Here is a 17623-nt window from a genome sequence, read left to right as displayed (position 1 = left end):
TATCGTTATCCAGGACGATGCTCTCTGTTCTTTGCTGCTACTGCCCTCTGTCCGTGCAACGCGATAGTTCTGCTGTCATCGACCATTTTTCGCGACGACGCAATCGATGAACTTCTTCCTCTTTACCGATCGCAATTTTTTTCTTGAAACGTTCGTTCTAGGGAATTTTTTTTCTCTTTTACCTTTTTTCTTTTCTCCTTTTTTTTTCATGTTTGTTTTTTCTTACACTAGTTTCCCGAGCACATTTCTACCGGTTCGCATAAACTATGATATTATTTCCTTACGAATGTAATACGATATCGTATCATCGCGTTATTGTAAATAATTGCAACAATGTTAATACTACGGAAATATCGACGAACGACGTAACCAACTTCAAATCATTCCTAGTTAGATATGTTTATATACGAGGTTAATTTAAAAAGTTTGGAGGATTCATTCATAGATGGTGATTATGTATAAATATCATTACGTATTAAAAAACATCTATTTTATGTATAACCTTAAAGTTTTGAAGTTGTTCCGTCGTTCGTAGTTTCTTTGAAAAACGAAATTTGACTTTTCTGTTATCGAAATTAAAAAAATTTATTGGTGATCAACGATTGTTGTTAGATGATGATAGCGATAGTAAACAGTTATTTTGAAAAACTTTAAGAAACAAACTTGCAAGATGGTATAAAAACACTAAAGTATCGTGCATGATGTGCATGCAGTTGACAAAGATTATATTAAAAAATAAAAGCAATTGAAAACTCGAAATAATATATTTTCATTCGTAAGCTGTGATTTGTCAAATTGCCCATTTGTGTGTGTGTGTGTGTGTGTGTGTGTGTGTGTGTGTGTGTGTGTGTGTGTGTGTGTGTGTATGTAATGTAGTATACTCATTTCAGATAATCATTATATTGACTTATTAGTTTGTATTCCATTGTTGCATTAAGTATAAATACTTTGACTGTTCTTTTAACATTACGTCACTTAAAAAAATTAATAAATATTAACCATGATCGACTTCTTTCGCTAACTTTTTTTATTTATCTATGCATAGAATATAAAACAAAAAAAGAAGATATCGATGTAATTTTTTTAACTTTTTATGTAATGCAAACATTGTTATCAATGACTTTTTACATCTTATAGCAAACTTAGCAAAAATATATTTCCTGCGATTCAAGCGCCTGCAAAATTTAAATTATTTCTAACCGCGATAATTTGAAATTTGTCAAAAAAAATTTTATAAACTTTTAACAAATTTTTTAACGTTATGTTTTCTATGACATTGCTATTTCTTACAAATATTGGCGACTAAAATGATCTTCGTCGTTGAAAATGATTATTATATAATAATTGTACGTATACAAACGTTATCTAATTTTAAATAATATGCATACATAAATATAAAAAATCATTGCGTTCGTGAATTGAAAGAAAAAATATCATATTGTCTAACTTTAGTAATTTTTACAGGAATCAAAGGTTGGTTATGCATTTACAAAAGATTCCATATACAAAATCCTAAACATTTTAAAGAATTAAAAATATATTTAATTAAAATCAAACTTATTAAATTTCATATCGATATTAAACATTATCTATTACCTTGAATTGACATTTCTTCTTACATGAAGAAATACATGTAATATTTAAGGTTATTACATCTATTGTAATACTCGATAAATCATTTTAAAAGATGACGATGCAAGATACGATTAAAATAAATATTTTCATTTATACAGGTTTCTAAATCCAATGGATACTCGGGAAGATCAAAATATATCAAAAGATCATGAAAAAAAAACATTAAAATGTGCAGACCAAGCAGAAATACTTCGGTCTTATCAAAGGGATATAGATTTTATATCACAATTACAAGAAAAGCTTTCCAATTTATTACATGATTTGAAGAATTATAGAACCTTATTTCGATATCCAATTTCTGATATCCCAGCTAGATTGATATATTTTGTTTTTACATCTGGAATGGGCAATCAAACTTTAGGCGAAGAATATACTGGAATTGTACAAGCTAATCTTAAAAATTATAGTGTTCCATCTTTAAATGTATATATTTGTATAAGATATGAATTAGTTTTTATTAAAGAAGATTTAATTAAATATATTTCTTTAGGCAAGGATTATCAGTATGATTCTTGAATATTTTGGAGAAAGAACATTGTTGAAAGGATTGGACGTATTACAAAGATATGTTAATGATCCTTGTAATCAATTAACAGAGCAGTCGGTTAAATTGTTTAATTGGATTTTAACAACATTACAGTCAATAATACCTTTACTTATATTAATCCATAAAGGTTTTTTTTATATCTCTGGTAGATATTACAGTTTAGGTAAAAGATTAACTAAAATAGATTATGCAAAGGTAAATTTTTTGCAAAATATATTATATTACTATAATATTAAATATGGATGAATAACTGTTTAATATATTTCGATAACTTATTCATTTCTAAGGTTTATGGTAGTTCATCGATGGATAAAGTTAGTTGGGGTTTAAGGTTGCTTGGGATTATAACTTTAATGCAAACTGTATTAAGAATATGGCAAAATGAATCGCAGCAGAAGAATAACGAAGAACTTATAAAGTTAACAGAAACAGATGTGCATAAAAACTGTCAGTTGTGTACCGAAGCAATATCAACAACTGCAACTCCCTGTGGTCACACATTTTGTTGGCCTTGCATTAGTAATTGGTTGCGTAATAAACCACAATGTCCCTTTTGTAGAGAAAATGTTCCACCCCAAAGAATAGTATATTTAATGAATCTATAATACAATATATAAATTATATAAATTTTTATAAAATATTTTGTTATAAAAGTCGAATTTTTGATTTTTGCTTATAAGTAAATGACATTAAAACATTTTTTTTTGTGATAAAGCTGTATTGTGCAGTATACTGAATATTAATAAAACTCGTTAAAATGAGCAGAGAATTAGGTTGATATAATTATTCCAAATGTATCTACAAATCCATTAAACAAAGAAGAATCATTGTATATTCATATACATATATATATATATCCATATATATATATATGCTGTAAATACATAAAAAAATATTAACTTTTATTTGTATTACGTGTATACACACCGTACTTCATATAACAATACATTGTCCACATAAACAATAATATACAAATATTTTATTTGATTTTTCTTTAATAGTTTGCAAAATTTTCTGAGTTAAAGAAAGAAGTCAATAATGAAAAACTGATGATTCGCGGAAGATGATTAATGACATATTAGTCACAAAGATGTATGTTGAACATCAAAGGATTCCTACTTTCTCTGCAAAATTGCCGATTATTTGACCTAAACCTCCTGGTTCAGAATTATCTTTCATACGGAATCCAGTATGTTTATAAGCACTATAAAATATTGTTCTTAAACACTGCAGTCTATCTTTGCGAGTTCTAAAAAATATAATTCACACATTATATATTAGTTATATTATACATGAATACATACGGGCGTACATACCTATACATTTTCAATGAATAAATGATTACGTAGAAACGTTTCTTTTTTTAAGAACTTACTGTACTGGTGACGACGAGCATGCTTCATCTTCTATAATAGTTGTACTAGATTCTTGTGATGTATGTCCAAAAGTTTCACATAAATTTCTGCAAGCCAAGTTAGAAGAAGTTAATGCATCTGCAATAGGTGCATTGGCTGTTGTCGAACCACGTAAACTTCCAGTTCCAGATATCATTTGCCATGAACCACCAGAAGAAGACGATTCATTTCGTTGTCGAAGACGACCTGGTACAGGTACAGCAACTGGAGATGTTCTGTTAGGGGGAAGAGGGGATCGAGATCCGTGTGCTTCTTTATTTGGAGAATGGTAAAATGCAAATTGTACAACATTTCTGTAAAACAAAGATCATATATATATATATATAATATATTTATTTATTTAGATGTTAAATAACGATATTAAAAAGAAGTCCAATCAGTTATTTTATTTAGGGAATTATAAAATTTTAAAAATCGAATATACCCATTACTATGATAATCTTCCTGACTGTTGTCTCCAGAGGCACATTGAAACACAGCTGGTGGATTATTATCCTGACTATCCCTGCTATTTTGACTGACAGAACTACACCAACTATTCAGACTTAAGTTGGAACTGACTGAACTGAGAGTTACGATAGATTCATTATCAAACATTACATTATCCAACTGTGAATCACTGTCATTACGTAAAACGGGATGCTTGGAACGATTATGGCGATTGATACTGAAATCTTCGTCATGAATATATTTCAGAAAAAAGAAACAGAAAAAAAAGATTTCTTCTCCTTTACTTAATCTATCTTGCAAATCATGCCCAAAAAGCATCCAATCATACGCTATTGTATAATAAAGAATTTGGTACGCATCCAATGATGTATGTATAGCACCATCGGCCCATAAACTAATTCTCAATAGTGAGATATATAAAGGAGTTCTATCCCAGCCTGTAATAAAAATATAGCTTTAATATAGCGCATATTACAGGAAAGATTATAAGAAATGGCACATCAAAGACTTATTTATTACCTGAAATACAGTGAATCAGCATTCCACTACTACTATCGCTCAAATACCTCAAAATAAGTTTTAAATAATTTTGAGTTAGTTTTATAAGATCCCAAACTTGATATTGTTCCCAATTTATTCGAAACTGACAAGAAATCGAATCTTCAGGTATACCAATTTGTGCATCCACATAAGTCTGAGACCAATCAAACACTAAACCCTTGGCGCAATAATCATTCTCCCGAAATTCTTTGAAGAACTCACACCCAGGATATGGCAAGGAAATAAGGGTGAAATCAGCATACCTCTTCTCTTTGTCTACCTTCTCTGAAGAAGTCACGCTGAGTACCGAACAAAAGAGCTCTGTTTAAGGGCCTCTAAAAGAGGATTCACAAGGTAAAACAGACTATACATGCTATGCTAACTATTATGAAACTTTACAGTGTCTGTGGAAAAGGATTATTAATAAAAAAAATGTAAATAACTTATTTCCATGGATCAAATATACACTTAATAACAATTTCAACTCTCTCCTATTTCAGAAAATGTCGTCATAATTTTTTATATCGAACAGATTGTATACCATTACTATATCGACACCAAATTATGCATAAATAAATGTGCACTGTACTCCTAAATATTATTTTTTTTTTTAATTTAATTATAGAAAAGAATGCACATACTTAACAAATTGTAAAGTTTCCAAAATGGGCCTTTCATTGTATTAAATTTTATACAATTTTATAAAGAATTGCATGCAGACTAAAAAAATTATATTTTAATTGAAATCTTAGGCTTACTTCATTCCAAATTTGACTTTCTTCTTTTCTACCATTAAATCGATGATGGTTCCTACATTAAGAGTCTTCAAAAGTTTTATGTCTTGATGTCTAACTTTGTCAAATAGTTGCCAATCGCTAAGCCTTGAGTCTCCCCCACATGCTTCATCTACTTGCTGTTGAACAGAAACTACACCTTCATTACTTGCAAACAAATAGTCTAATCCCGATCTACCATAAATTTCTGGTCCACCAGATAATGTTGCTGATCTGCATACATGTCTACCCTTGTAAAGTATTACAGGCAGTGGAAATCTTGAACGACATCTAGCAAATCTAGCACTTTTTATTAATTCCTTTAGTTTAATAGGATCATACATGCTTTCATATATAGTCTCTGTTGTGCGTGGCAGTGGTGGTGGTGTATCGCATGTAGTGGGATTTCTGGACTTTTCATATTCTAATATAATAAGATGACTTGGATAATGTGCACTTAGATCACCTCCACTGTTATTTATTATCGAATGAGTATAATCTAAATCGCTAAGAAGCAGGCATCGTTGCATAATGGCTTGACTCTGAAAATAAACATTGCTCAAGTTTTTAAAAAATTATAAACAAATATAAAAAAATATGAAATAGGAATATATATAATTAACGTATAATAATACACATAATAAATAATTACTTCGCTATCCGCATCCTTAGCCTTATAAGTATTCTTAGAGAAGTAGATAACTAATTGCTGTAGATCTTGAGTGGTGATATCAGTCATGGTTAACTGACTTTCAATGTATGTATCTAAAACTTAACAAGTAACCACGTTTTGGAAGAATTTATATTCTCAACAGCTTTAAATTTATGCACACTATGCATTAAGTACTTCCAATGTTTTGTATAAAGAAATAATTGCACTACTATTGCATTTTTTGTATAGGATGTGTAATAGTACAGATTAAAAATTCTTTTACTCTTCTGATCACAAAATATATGTGCTCTTTGATACTTATGTATTAAACATAGTAGTTCTTGATACCATATTCCTAGTTGCTAAATGGACAATTTTATACTTAAGATATATCAAATGCGCAAGAATATATTATACAAGTACCTAAATATTTATAAACAATATACTTTTATAAATTAATCATTTGGGGATAATACTAATCCGTACACAATGATATAATAGTACATATTAGTTCCAGTCTTCACATTTTCTATGCGTATAATGTTGAAGAAGGCTTGACGTTTATTTGCGTGTATTCACATTTAATCTTTATCGGCACATAAATTATAATTGCAATAATATTATTAAAGTAAAAAATTGTTCATTTTCGAAATAATTATCATTATTCTATAGAATTAAATGCATAGACTTTAAACTTTATGTAATAATATTATGTAAATATATTATTAGAGTAGACGAGATATATCTTACTATATTATTATATATAGACCAACTTATTATTATTAATATACTTATTACTTATATTAATAATAAATAAGAGACGAACCTTCTTCTAATTAATTGAACAGATGATCGTTTGGTATACTTTCACATTTTTATATTAGATAATTATAATATCTGTGTAAGGAGTATATAAATAATGTAACAATATTTTTACATAAGGTAAGCGTATAAAAATCTATAGACCGTAATAAATGTTTCTTGATGTGCTCACATATTCAAGTTTTCACTATTCCAAACTTAATGCTCATGAAACTTTAGCGTTCGTATTATTTAAAAATTCTATGATAGACTATATTATCCATATAACAAAACGGGGCAACATAACCTTTTCTTAACATAGCAAATCCAATGTTCACATCTGCACTTGCATGCATTGCGAACTGTACGTACTAAAATAGTCATTGCCATTTATTGTTAACGAGTAGAGAAGATTATTAGATTTTCGATTAAAGTGCAATTTTTTCTTTTTTCATATCACTTAGAGCACGTTTTAAAAATGTGAACACACTATACATATGCACCCATGTCACATCTTACTTATACGTATGAACTTTAATTACCGACAGATCATTCCATTTGCCATATGTGTGAATTCGACAACTTTATATGTGTTAAAAAAAAAAGAGAGAGAAAAAAAAGTGTATATTTTATTTTTAATTAATTGGACGAAACATTTTATTACAGGGCTAACGTAAGTATTGACTGAAAAAATCCGTTACTATTAATACTAAGATAAAAAGCAACTGAGTAAAAATAAGAAAAATAACTTTATATATTTTCTAATAACAACAACGTACAAAATTCCTTTTCTTTTAATATATCATTCGAACAACAAAATTTGACGTGCGAGTTATATTTCATTAAACTTAAAGATTTATCGTTCCAATTTTAAAATATCACTTCTCACAAAGCTGATTCGTTCGAGCATCGTTCGCGAGCTCATTTTTAAATTGTAGCTAGGACAAAGATGTTCGATGGTAAAGTACTTGTGCAGTGTTTTTTTTAGAACGTAAAAAATATATTTTTTAAATAAACATATTACCTCTATAGAGAATATTGTACTTTTTGAGGAATCACGATATGATATTAGTCGCTGAACGAACGGATCTTCTCTTCAAAATTATACATAAATGGAAACACTGTCGGATAAATGAACATTTTTGAAGGTCGTGAATATGTACAAAAACAAGAAAGTCAGTTGAACAATTTGAGATATAATAATAATCAAAGATATCGTTTTAACAAATAAATTAATAGCAACAGGAATTTCTTATATGGTATAGTATTATATATTTCTAATGTGTATGTAACATTATTATTTTTATATGGTATTTCTTTGCATGTATTAATACATATATCCTGAAACAAGCGAGACATTTCAATCTAAGATGTTTGATAAAATATATCTAAATTGATTGCTTATAATTTGTATGATTTATACTATATATATATATAATATAAATATATATGTATATATATATTTATAACGTGCTTATATATATATAAATTGGCATATAAACAAAGTATATATGTATATAAGTATATAAGAGTCAAATAGAACATAATAAAGCAAGAATTATTGGTTATATTAGTTATCATTTGTCAATAAATAGAAACAGGTACACGTTACACATATGTACGGTAGATGCATAAAAATGATCCATCAAAAATGTAGACTAGGATTTTATCCGCATTCAAAGATTAAAAGATTCGAAGTACAAGAGAGCAAAGTATCATGGAATATAGAATATCCTGAATATGAACCAATTAAATATACTGCACCTAGTATACAAAATAAACCTTGGGCAGATCCAGAAATTGGAAGTGCCTCTTTCGTACCAAAATGGAATGCGATAGATGGTATGAATATTCCTGAGATACAAGACAATTATTATACTCTTTATTTTGAATGATAATAATGTTTTTGTTGAAAAGAAAAGAAACTTCAAGTTTTATTGGTTATGATAGATTAATGAAATGTATATACTAAGCAGAAAAAATATATATTTTTTTTTATACATGTGTACATAGTTTATTATATTTTAAACATTATCTGTTCCAATCTATTTAATTTTTTATATAGGAAAAATAGATCGTAAAAGTTATATGGGAGAATATGTTATAAATGAAGATGGCTATCCTTTAAATCCTGTTGGTAGAACAGGTATTGTTGGAAGAGGTGTTTTAGGTCGCTGGGGACCAAATCATGCGGCAGATCCAATCGTCACACGATGGAAACGAGATAGCAATGATGCGTTAGAAATAAATAAAACTACGAATAAACCTATATTACAATTTGTAGCCATTCAGAGAAGAGATTGCAAAGAGTGGGCAATACCTGGAGGTATGGTAGATCCAGGTGAAATAATATCTGTTACATTAAAACGAGAGTTTATGGAAGAAGCTATGAATTTATTAGAAAATGACATTGCCAAGCGCAATGAGATGGAAACAAATATGAATCTATTTTTTACAAATGGAATTGAAATTTACAAGGGTTATGTCGATGATCCCCGAAATACAGATAATGCTTGGATAGAAACTGTTGCTCTAAATTTTCATGACGAAGATAATAATACTTTTGGACAATTACCTTTAACGGCTGGAGATGATGCTTGTAATGTACGATGGATGGATGCAGATGCAAAGCTAAATTTATATGCTAGTCATTTGGAGTTTATTAAAAAAACTGTTGAGAAACATGATGCACATTGGTAAACCACAATAATAATTTAAAAAATATCAAATATTTTTTATGATAAATATAAGATAAGGAAAAAGATTTAGGTATTATTGTACTATGTAGAATTTTTTAATTTAGATATATAAAAGTTATCGCGTTTATATATTTAATGATATTTAAGATAATAAAAAAATGATGTTTACAATTTTTAAGATTTTTAATATGTAAATAACTATATATAAAAAATACTCTTAATCTTATTTAGTCGAATAAAAAATTCTGTTCAGATAAAATTTCTTTAAGTATACATTACTATTTCATTTTTTTGAAAATTAAAGTTTTATGTTATTCTCTATATAACACAGCCATATCTATTTTTAAGTATTTACAAAAATGTTACACTTATTTAATTAAGATTGTTATGTCTTAAAAAAATATTATATAAATTAAAAAATATTTTATGTAATCTATACATAAAATATAAACACCTTTGTGAATTATTACATTAATGATAAAAAAATAACATGTTTATGAAATATGGAAGAGAAGATCTCACAGCAATAGATGAACTATTTAAAACTTAATTTCTTTTGAACATACATGTCTTAATATTACAGGATTATATTACGTTTTACTTAAGTATTTTATATTGTAAACTTTGTATTGTAAGTACTTAACATTGTACTCTACACTCATCTAAACTAATTGGAACAGGAACTATATTCGGTTCTGTTAATCCTAAATAATCTAAAAATATTTCTGTGGGATTTTTAACTTTGTCTATGCTTTGACATTCAGATGAATTTGTATTGCATTCAGTATGTGATTGGTTACTATATGTATTAGCATAATTTGCTATTTTTGTAAATAGCTTCTTAGATCTCTCATAACGAAAATCATTGATTTTTAATGAATATTTATCATTTGAAACATTTGTAACGTCATCACTACTTGTCGATTGTTTTGCAATATTTTCTAAGTCAAGTGCTTGTTGTGCTTGAATCTGGCCTAATTGTGCAGCTTTTTTAAAGTATAAACGTGCTCTGTCCAAATCTAAAATAAAATCACCTTTTCCTTGAGCATGAAAAACTCCTAAATTATACATTGCATCCGCATGACCCTGTTCTGCTGCTTGATCATAATAACTTGCAGCCTAAAAAGTTAACATTTGTAAATTCTTTTCTCTTCTATTATAATTATTTATATTTTATTTTTGAATTAAAAATATAATTGCTATTTCAAACTTGATGTACCTTTGTATAATCTACCAATGTTCCAAGTCCTAATTCATAACACAGACCAAGATTAAACATGCTTTCAACCGAAGAAAATTTTATCCCAGTTGAAAAATGCCTCACAGCATCATTGTAACGCTTTTCATCGAGTGCTTTTAAACCAAAATGCAATTCCTGCTCTCCCATAACTAATTTATGAACATTATTGAACTCATCTGCAGCTTCATTGAAAGCCTAAAAATACAGTAATAAATAGATTTCTAATAGGATTTAAAATACATAAGTGTTTTATACAATTTTAATATACATACCAAGATCTATTGATTGTTATCTCTCTTTTTTTTTTTTTGTATTTTATACCTTATTGTAGAAATTTAAATTAAATTTTTCAAGTTTTTTAAATACGATATATTATTCCATGACATATAAATATTCTTATTCTTTTTTATTTTTTCAATAAATTTATATATAAATAAATTGTTAAGAACCATGAAGGAGAAAATTTATGAAAATAGGAAACAGTAGATAAAAGGGTGGAAAATTCAGTTTTTTAAATTTAATTTTAGGAAAAAAGATTAATAAAATGTTATAAGAATATATAATGACATAAAATTTTTTTTAACATAGGAAAACTACACTAATAATGCAGCAAATTAAAAAAAATGATTAATACGAATGCTTTATTACATATATATATTAAATATTTATTTATAGCTACACATAAAATATATATATAAGTGTACACATACTTTTTAAATAACAAATGTAAGATGCGTTAAATACTTTTTTCTGTTTTATAACTATAATTCGATATAGTTTATATAAGAAAAGTATATATATAATAAAAGTATATATATATATATCTTCTTAATCAATAATATATTTCAGTTTGCAATGGTAAGCTTTAGAGCGCATAATGTCTTAACAGCAGCATTCTTACCTCTTCGACTGTGATAGGCCCAAAAGATTTTTCAAATTTTTGTTTGGTTTCAATCTCTTTAGTTTTTTCTTTACTAATATACTTATTAGTGCCATTTATGCAATTAGTAACGGGTAATATATTTTTTGGATGTAGATTTAAAATTTCATTAAGAAGATAAGATATGCGAGCCTGGGATAATAGCGATGTTTCAAAATTTAATAATTCATTTTTATCTTTATTAAAGAATCTTCTATGAAAACACAAAGACTGGCACACTACCCAACCAACTGCCAATACACTAGACTGCAAAAAGCAAACAAAAAATTATATTACTTATCACCCACGCACACACACACACACACACACACACACACACACACACACACACACACACGTGATCGTACATATACGTACGAATACGTGTGTGTGGTAAGAACGTAATATATTTGCACGGTTCAAAAATAATTGTTTATAATTAATATAATCTTAGCGTTTAATGTACTTTTATAATATTTACTTCATACAGATATTGATCATTGATAGATTACGATAAAGTAAACATTGCGTTTCATTCAATATTAACGTATATTCAATTTTACATATATATATCGCGTATCATGTTGTCGTTACAAAAGTCAACATTTGAAATAATTATTTTTAACACAGATTTAATTATTACGATATCAATCTTTAGAATATCTAATTATCTATGTTATATTTAAATTATAATTTTATTAATGATTTATATGAATATAATATTTAGAAATTTAAATTAAAAAGAAATTGTCCACTTACCCAGCCAACTGCTTCGGTCCAATTATGCTTGGTATCCCATTTAGTACCTTCATTATTATCTTTGGCACCTTTAGATCTCGTGGATCCACAAAATCCATTCTTATATGCGGAATAACTTGCTCCGACAAATTTATGATTACATGATAATGATTTTTTTTTAACTTCATTTTTCGTATTATTGTCTTGAATAATTTGCGAATAAATATCGGTACGACATACTCGTCGTTCTAATGTTTCACGAATGCCCCGTGTTACGAATTTCCACATGTTATTTAATAAAAAACAATTTTATCGAATTATATATGAAAATTTATGGGGACTTACTACCTGCGACTTGTTTGACTGATTTTACGAATATGTTGTGTTTATCGAAGATGAAGATGAAATAACTGATAGAAAAAAAAATACATGTTCGCCCTCTACGGCGAAAAAGCGTACTACAAATTGTGTAGTTATCAACGATCGATAAAGTCACCGAGAAGTAATACGGAACTTTTATAAATTATATCTCAAGCATTGTGAAAGATATATATATATATAAAGTGACCAGTAATCTCAACGAAGTTCTAATTCATACGATACAATTCATGCCTTTTTGTTTCGCTTGGTTACGTTGCTTTCAACAACCTGTCGTTGTGCAGTCATATGCATGTTGGCCGCGCGTCGATGTAACGAAGCTATTTTTGTTTTAAATTTCGAATGACCCTGATGTACTCTGCTAGATATCTTACACGTGTTCATGTATCATATCGGAATTGGAAGTTAAAAGTAATAAGTTTTCGGAAAAACTTTTTATAAATTCAAAGGTGAGCTTTTTTTTTTCTTCTAACAAAGAGACTACGATAACCTAAATATTTTTCTTTTAAAGAAGGTAAACTTTTCAATTAGAACATAACGAGGAGTTGTATAACAATTAGATACTTTTAAAACACCTTAAGTTAATTATACTTTTATAGATGGGTGAAGCACCTAAATATTACGGTAAAAGAAGGAGTATCGTGCGCAGAATTGGATCATTTTTACCTTTAAGGCCACCTCCAAAAATTTATGTAAGCGTCACACCTCTGCATTCTATGACAAGTTCCATGATTAACGAGGAAACTAGTAATGATTATGTTGATTCAAATGGTTATGGACCTGCAAGGTTGGTACGACTATTTTAAGAAATTATTTTAAATTTATAGAGCAAATAATATTCTTCCGACGCTTTTACAGTGGTAGGTTATTAGGTAGCAGACCGGATTTATTGGAACCAATTAGTTTTGGTTCTGAAATTCGATTACTTGCTTTAGAACAAGAATTACAAGAGCTCAGAGAGCAGATATCGGTAATAGTTAAAAGTAGTAAACAATCGCAATGTAAGTATTATATAATATGTATCTCTATTAACTTTAGTATTATTACATATCTACTAAGAGATATATATATATATATATTTTCATTTGAGGAAAAAAAAATGAAAAAAATAAAAAAATAAAAAAATAAAAAAATTTGTATTATAGATACATCCACTGCATCTTTGTCCAGCGAAAAGGATTTTAAACCTCAGCCACCTCCACCACCACCGCTTCCGCCACCTTCAACTCCGCACATTGCAAGAAGGGCAAGTTTACAAGATCACAAAATTGAAGATCGTAAAAAAGTGCCATTAAATACACAGAAATCAATGGGTGATATATTGAAAGACATTGATAAAGTCAAGTTGAGGCCGATCGCAAGGTAAATAAAAGTATTACATTGAAATGTATGTGCATAACGATGCAAGAGTACATCGATAATGTCAAATCATATAATTTTATGTGTTTAGATCCCCTGGAGGTCGGCCATTACAAATGAAACGTGTAAATAGTCCGTGCAACGACTTGCAAGAAATTTTACGTAAACGATACATCGCAATGCAATCACCCGATAGCAGAAACTCATCTGGTAATTTAACGTTAGATGATTCTTTTTCAACTTAGTTTGTACTAATAATCGTACAGCACGCCATACAATTCGTTGCTTTGATGACAACGATCGTATGCAATCAATATGCATTTATGCAATGCAACAATTTATTTTCGTGCTGTTAAATATTATGAATCTTTTAAATTTATAATCCAATTACTTATCTCATAACACAGTTCCTTTTAATTTAAAACGAATTTAAACGCGTGGCACATAAAATTTAGGTAATTCTACGAAATATTTTTCCTAGCGTAGTGTACAAAACGAATAGAACTCACTTTAGAAAGAGAGAAAGAGAGAGAAAGAGAGACATACTTTAATAGATGATATTAAGGATTCTCTGAATTTGCCAGGGTAGATTTTTTTGTTACAGCAAGTAACGATAATACTTTGCTAACCAAAGAATCGAAGGGTGGAGTGCAATTCTCTCACGGAAATAGATCTCGTTTTTAATTTTGACATATATTGACGAAATTTTATTCCAAATTGTAACGAATATATTAGCGCAAACACATTTTTATTTGTTGTATCTTAAATCTAAGAGATGACATGAGACGATAGAACTTTATATTCCTTAATTTTTAATTCACATATCCGGCTAATGTATATCAAGTAATAAGTTAATCATTTATTTTATCGTGCCAGAATTATATAGATTATTATTTCTGTTTCCTAAACATGATTATTGTGATATTAAGATTCTTAATAGGATTTCACAGATTATGAATGAAAACAAATATAATGTGTACGGTTCCATAGAAGAAGAAGAAGTAAGTGAATTATGAATCTTCGATATGAATTTCAGACATGCGATAAGTTTTATGTTCGTACCATGCGCTTTTATGTTCAATGTATACCATTTTCTTATATGCATATATGCTCGAATAACATAATTCTATAATGATAAAATAATATAGACCCGTTCGTAATTGGTTTGTGGAGAGACTGAATACGATCTTTAATGATATTACGAATGTACAGATGCGTTTTATACATAAAGCTTTTATTAATAATAAATACGAAAAAATAAACGTTATTGTTAAAGAAAATTATCTTTCTCTTTTTATTATTATATCTCACAAAAAATTGTTAAATATTTCTTATTGATTGAAATAAATAGAGAAAAAAAAAAACAATAAAAAAAAAATAAATGAAACCATAAATAATCAGCAGGAAATATCATCATCTCGCAAACTAATTAATATTTATTACCCCGACGTAATCAGATAAATCAAATATTTTAGTATCGTTTTCAAAATACGTATTAACATATATTATAAATGAATTAGAACAGTTCTTCATCGAAAGGAACGTTAATAGATAATTATATATGTATTTACGATAGGTAATATTAATGATTATGTCGACGCACGTAGTATTTATATTTCAATATTTATTTGAACTTGGACGAGCGCCAATTTAATCCTAACATTGCGCGATTCCGTTCTGTTTACCTTTTATCGTTATAATAATATTATATTTATACATAATAAATACTATATTTATTTATAATTAAGCGAAAAGGAAAAAAAAACCGTGCATAACCAATAAATAATACACCTATTTATCCTGATAATAATTAAAATGTACATACATCGTTGTTTTGTAGAGAATAGGACATTGAAAAGGGTTATTTTTTCATCGACCAGATGGCGCGAACTGTATCTTTTTTCTTTTAAGAAAAAGTAAGAAGCGTTTTTTTTCGGTACTAAATTTCTTATATTAAGGCTGTTCGTCATTCGTGATTTTATAACGGTTTACGCCAAGAATGAGAACAGGCATAATTCTTGATCGATTTTGATGAACGGCTCTCATTTTAAAGTTTAATCCATGACCATACTTTTTCAAATTTTTCAAGAAGCTTTACTTTTTCTTCGAAAAAATCGTGTTAAAAAATAGCGTTTCTTTGAAAATAGTTTATGCATGAAAATAAAGTTTCTTTTTTTTTTACATTCCTAAACTAAACTTTTGTCTTTAAAATTGTTCAAACCTTGTTCATCAAAATCGATCAAGAATTACGTCCGTTCTCATAGTTTCTTATCGTCCGTTATAAAATCAGGAGTGATGAATGGCCTTAATACTAAGAAAAAAGGATCAGAAAAGAAGAGAAATAGAGAAAAAGAAAGAGAGAAAGAGAGAGAGTAAAAACGAGAAGTAAAACATAAAAAGTAATTTGTGAAAATACAATAACAAAGTTTATAAATAATGTTAATTAACAATATGATATATGAATAATGGAAAATCAATAATGGAAAATCGTTGATCAAAAAGATCGTTAACTATCGTCGTTTTATGAAGAATTATTACATTAATATTCTAAAGTGGTTAGAGTCGATGATGATTTACGGATACAAATAGAGGCCAAGGAGATCTTCGAGGGCGGTTCGATCTTCAAGACAGTTTGTCTTCTCTTCTCGACGTGCTGACATTTTAATACTTCACGAAGTTCGAGTTCTTCTCGCGTGTGCAATGAAAATAATAAGAAATAAGCAAATGAAAAGAGAATACGAAAAAATGAACGAATGAACGAACGAACGAACGAATTTATAGCTTAAATGTTAATACATCTCTTTATAAAGAAAAAAGTGAAACGAAAATCTTTCGTGAGAATTATTTTAATTAAGTGTTCTAACATACATACGTCGATCAGTTATTTGAAATTGTGTCCTTGAATTTCTTCGACTTATTCGTATATCAAATCTTTTGAATCGACCTGGATTTTCGGTAAGAAGCAAATTTGTATTATATTTTTTATATCCAATATATATATATATATATATATATATATATATATAATTTATTTTATTAAATTAAATTATTGAATATATAATATATATATATTTATTTATAAAAGAATAATTTTAGATATATGTAACATAGTATTACTTTTATATACTTTCTTCCATGTACGTATATAATACATTTTACGCGCGTGTGTGTATGTAATAATCAAACGTGACGCAATTGTATACTCTGATCGATCGTATCTCAAAAATTGTTTTTCTCTGATTTATAAATGATGTCAAAGGAAAAAAAAAAGAAAAAAAAAACGAGTCTAAAAATTGAGATACACATGGTACGTCACTTAGCTCGAATACGTCAAACGGATTGTTATTTTCATTCGACAGGATATACTAGTAAAATACCATTATGCGACGGCAGATGCTAGTGCAGTCACTGGAATCAGATATCCCTTATCGAGTTTGTTACTTTTACTGTATTTACACTGAGGAAGGTTTTTAAGTG

General features: G+C 28.2%; 6 protein-coding genes across 19 annotated transcripts in view; 4 read left to right on the top strand and 2 right to left on the bottom strand.

Annotated features, from left to right (window-relative positions):
- The first annotated feature begins 138 nt into the window (after positions 1–138).
- LOC127065175 (peroxisome biogenesis factor 10-like) lies at positions 139–2951 on the top strand. 8 transcript variants are annotated; one of them, XM_050997181.1, is made up of 5 exons: positions 139–253; positions 1465–1645; positions 1734–2058; positions 2126–2377; positions 2470–2951. In XM_050997181.1, exons 3-5 carry the CDS (start codon positions 1747–1749, stop codon positions 2785–2787), a joined length of 882 nt encoding a protein of 293 aa, XP_050853138.1. In that variant the 5' UTR covers positions 139–253; positions 1465–1645; positions 1734–1746; the 3' UTR covers positions 2788–2951. The 8 variants fall into 8 exon arrangements, with proteins under 8 accessions (XP_050853138.1, XP_050853137.1, XP_050853135.1 ...); XM_050997180.1 differs by having other exon boundaries at positions 139–448; XM_050997178.1 differs by having other exon boundaries at positions 139–673.
- LOC127065161 (myotubularin-related protein 14) lies at positions 2379–7965 on the bottom strand. Of its 5 annotated transcripts, none has more exons than XR_007781959.1 (8): positions 7838–7965; positions 6013–6131; positions 5346–5902; positions 4567–4886; positions 4022–4484; positions 3558–3890; positions 3110–3431; positions 2379–2781 (listed from the first exon to the last, which is right to left on the bottom strand). XR_007781959.1 is itself a non-coding variant. In XM_050997155.1 (8 exons), the coding sequence occupies exons 2-8, from the start codon at positions 6097–6099 to the stop codon at positions 2773–2775; spliced, it is 1899 nt and encodes a 632-aa protein (XP_050853112.1). In that variant the 5' UTR covers positions 6100–6374; positions 6839–6971; the 3' UTR covers positions 2379–2772. The 5 variants fall into 5 exon arrangements, 1 of the variants encoding a protein (XP_050853112.1); XR_007781958.1 differs by lacking the exon at positions 7838–7965 and adding an exon at positions 7356–7498; XR_007781957.1 differs by lacking the exon at positions 7838–7965 and adding an exon at positions 6839–6972.
- LOC127065174 (ADP-ribose pyrophosphatase, mitochondrial) lies at positions 7924–9658 on the top strand. Of its 3 annotated transcripts, XM_050997175.1 has the most exons (4): positions 7924–8072; positions 8409–8655; positions 8879–9139; positions 9215–9658. In XM_050997175.1, exons 1-4 carry the CDS (start codon positions 8070–8072, stop codon positions 9511–9513), a joined length of 810 nt encoding a protein of 269 aa, XP_050853132.1. In that variant the 5' UTR covers positions 7924–8069; the 3' UTR covers positions 9514–9658. The 3 variants fall into 3 exon arrangements, with proteins under 3 accessions (XP_050853132.1, XP_050853129.1, XP_050853131.1); XM_050997172.1 differs by having other exon boundaries at positions 8879–9658; XM_050997174.1 differs by lacking the exon at positions 7924–8072 and having other exon boundaries at positions 8119–8655; positions 8879–9658.
- A 119-nt stretch (positions 9659–9777) lies between these two features.
- On the bottom strand, positions 9778–12959 carry LOC127065168 (uncharacterized). The gene is made up of 4 exons (XM_050997167.1): positions 12431–12959; positions 11654–11938; positions 10732–10947; positions 9778–10631 (listed from the first exon to the last, which is right to left on the bottom strand). The coding sequence occupies exons 1-4, from the start codon at positions 12695–12697 to the stop codon at positions 10152–10154; spliced, it is 1248 nt and encodes a 415-aa protein (XP_050853124.1). The 5' UTR covers positions 12698–12959; the 3' UTR covers positions 9778–10151.
- Positions 12960–13068: 109 nt separating this feature from the next.
- On the top strand, positions 13069–15426 carry LOC127065181 (mitochondrial fission regulator 2-like). The gene is made up of 5 exons (XM_050997192.1): positions 13069–13236; positions 13387–13574; positions 13646–13788; positions 13933–14149; positions 14238–15426. The coding sequence occupies exons 2-5, from the start codon at positions 13387–13389 to the stop codon at positions 14389–14391; spliced, it is 702 nt and encodes a 233-aa protein (XP_050853149.1). The 5' UTR covers positions 13069–13236; the 3' UTR covers positions 14392–15426.
- A 724-nt stretch (positions 15427–16150) lies between these two features.
- The window catches only part of LOC127065148 (uncharacterized), a 42016-nt gene continuing 40543 nt past the window's right edge, over positions 16151–17623 (top strand). The window contains exon 1 of the mRNA XM_050997096.1: positions 16151–17101. The gene's annotated coding sequence lies outside the window, so the exon portion shown is untranslated. The remainder of the gene's footprint in view (positions 17102–17623) is intronic.

Source organism: Vespula vulgaris, chromosome 7, assembly GCF_905475345.1.
Source record: "Vespula vulgaris chromosome 7, iyVesVulg1.1, whole genome shotgun sequence".
NCBI classification, from domain to species: domain Eukaryota; kingdom Metazoa; phylum Arthropoda; class Insecta; order Hymenoptera; family Vespidae; genus Vespula; species Vespula vulgaris.
This window is presented reverse-complemented; position numbering and strand designations above follow the sequence as displayed.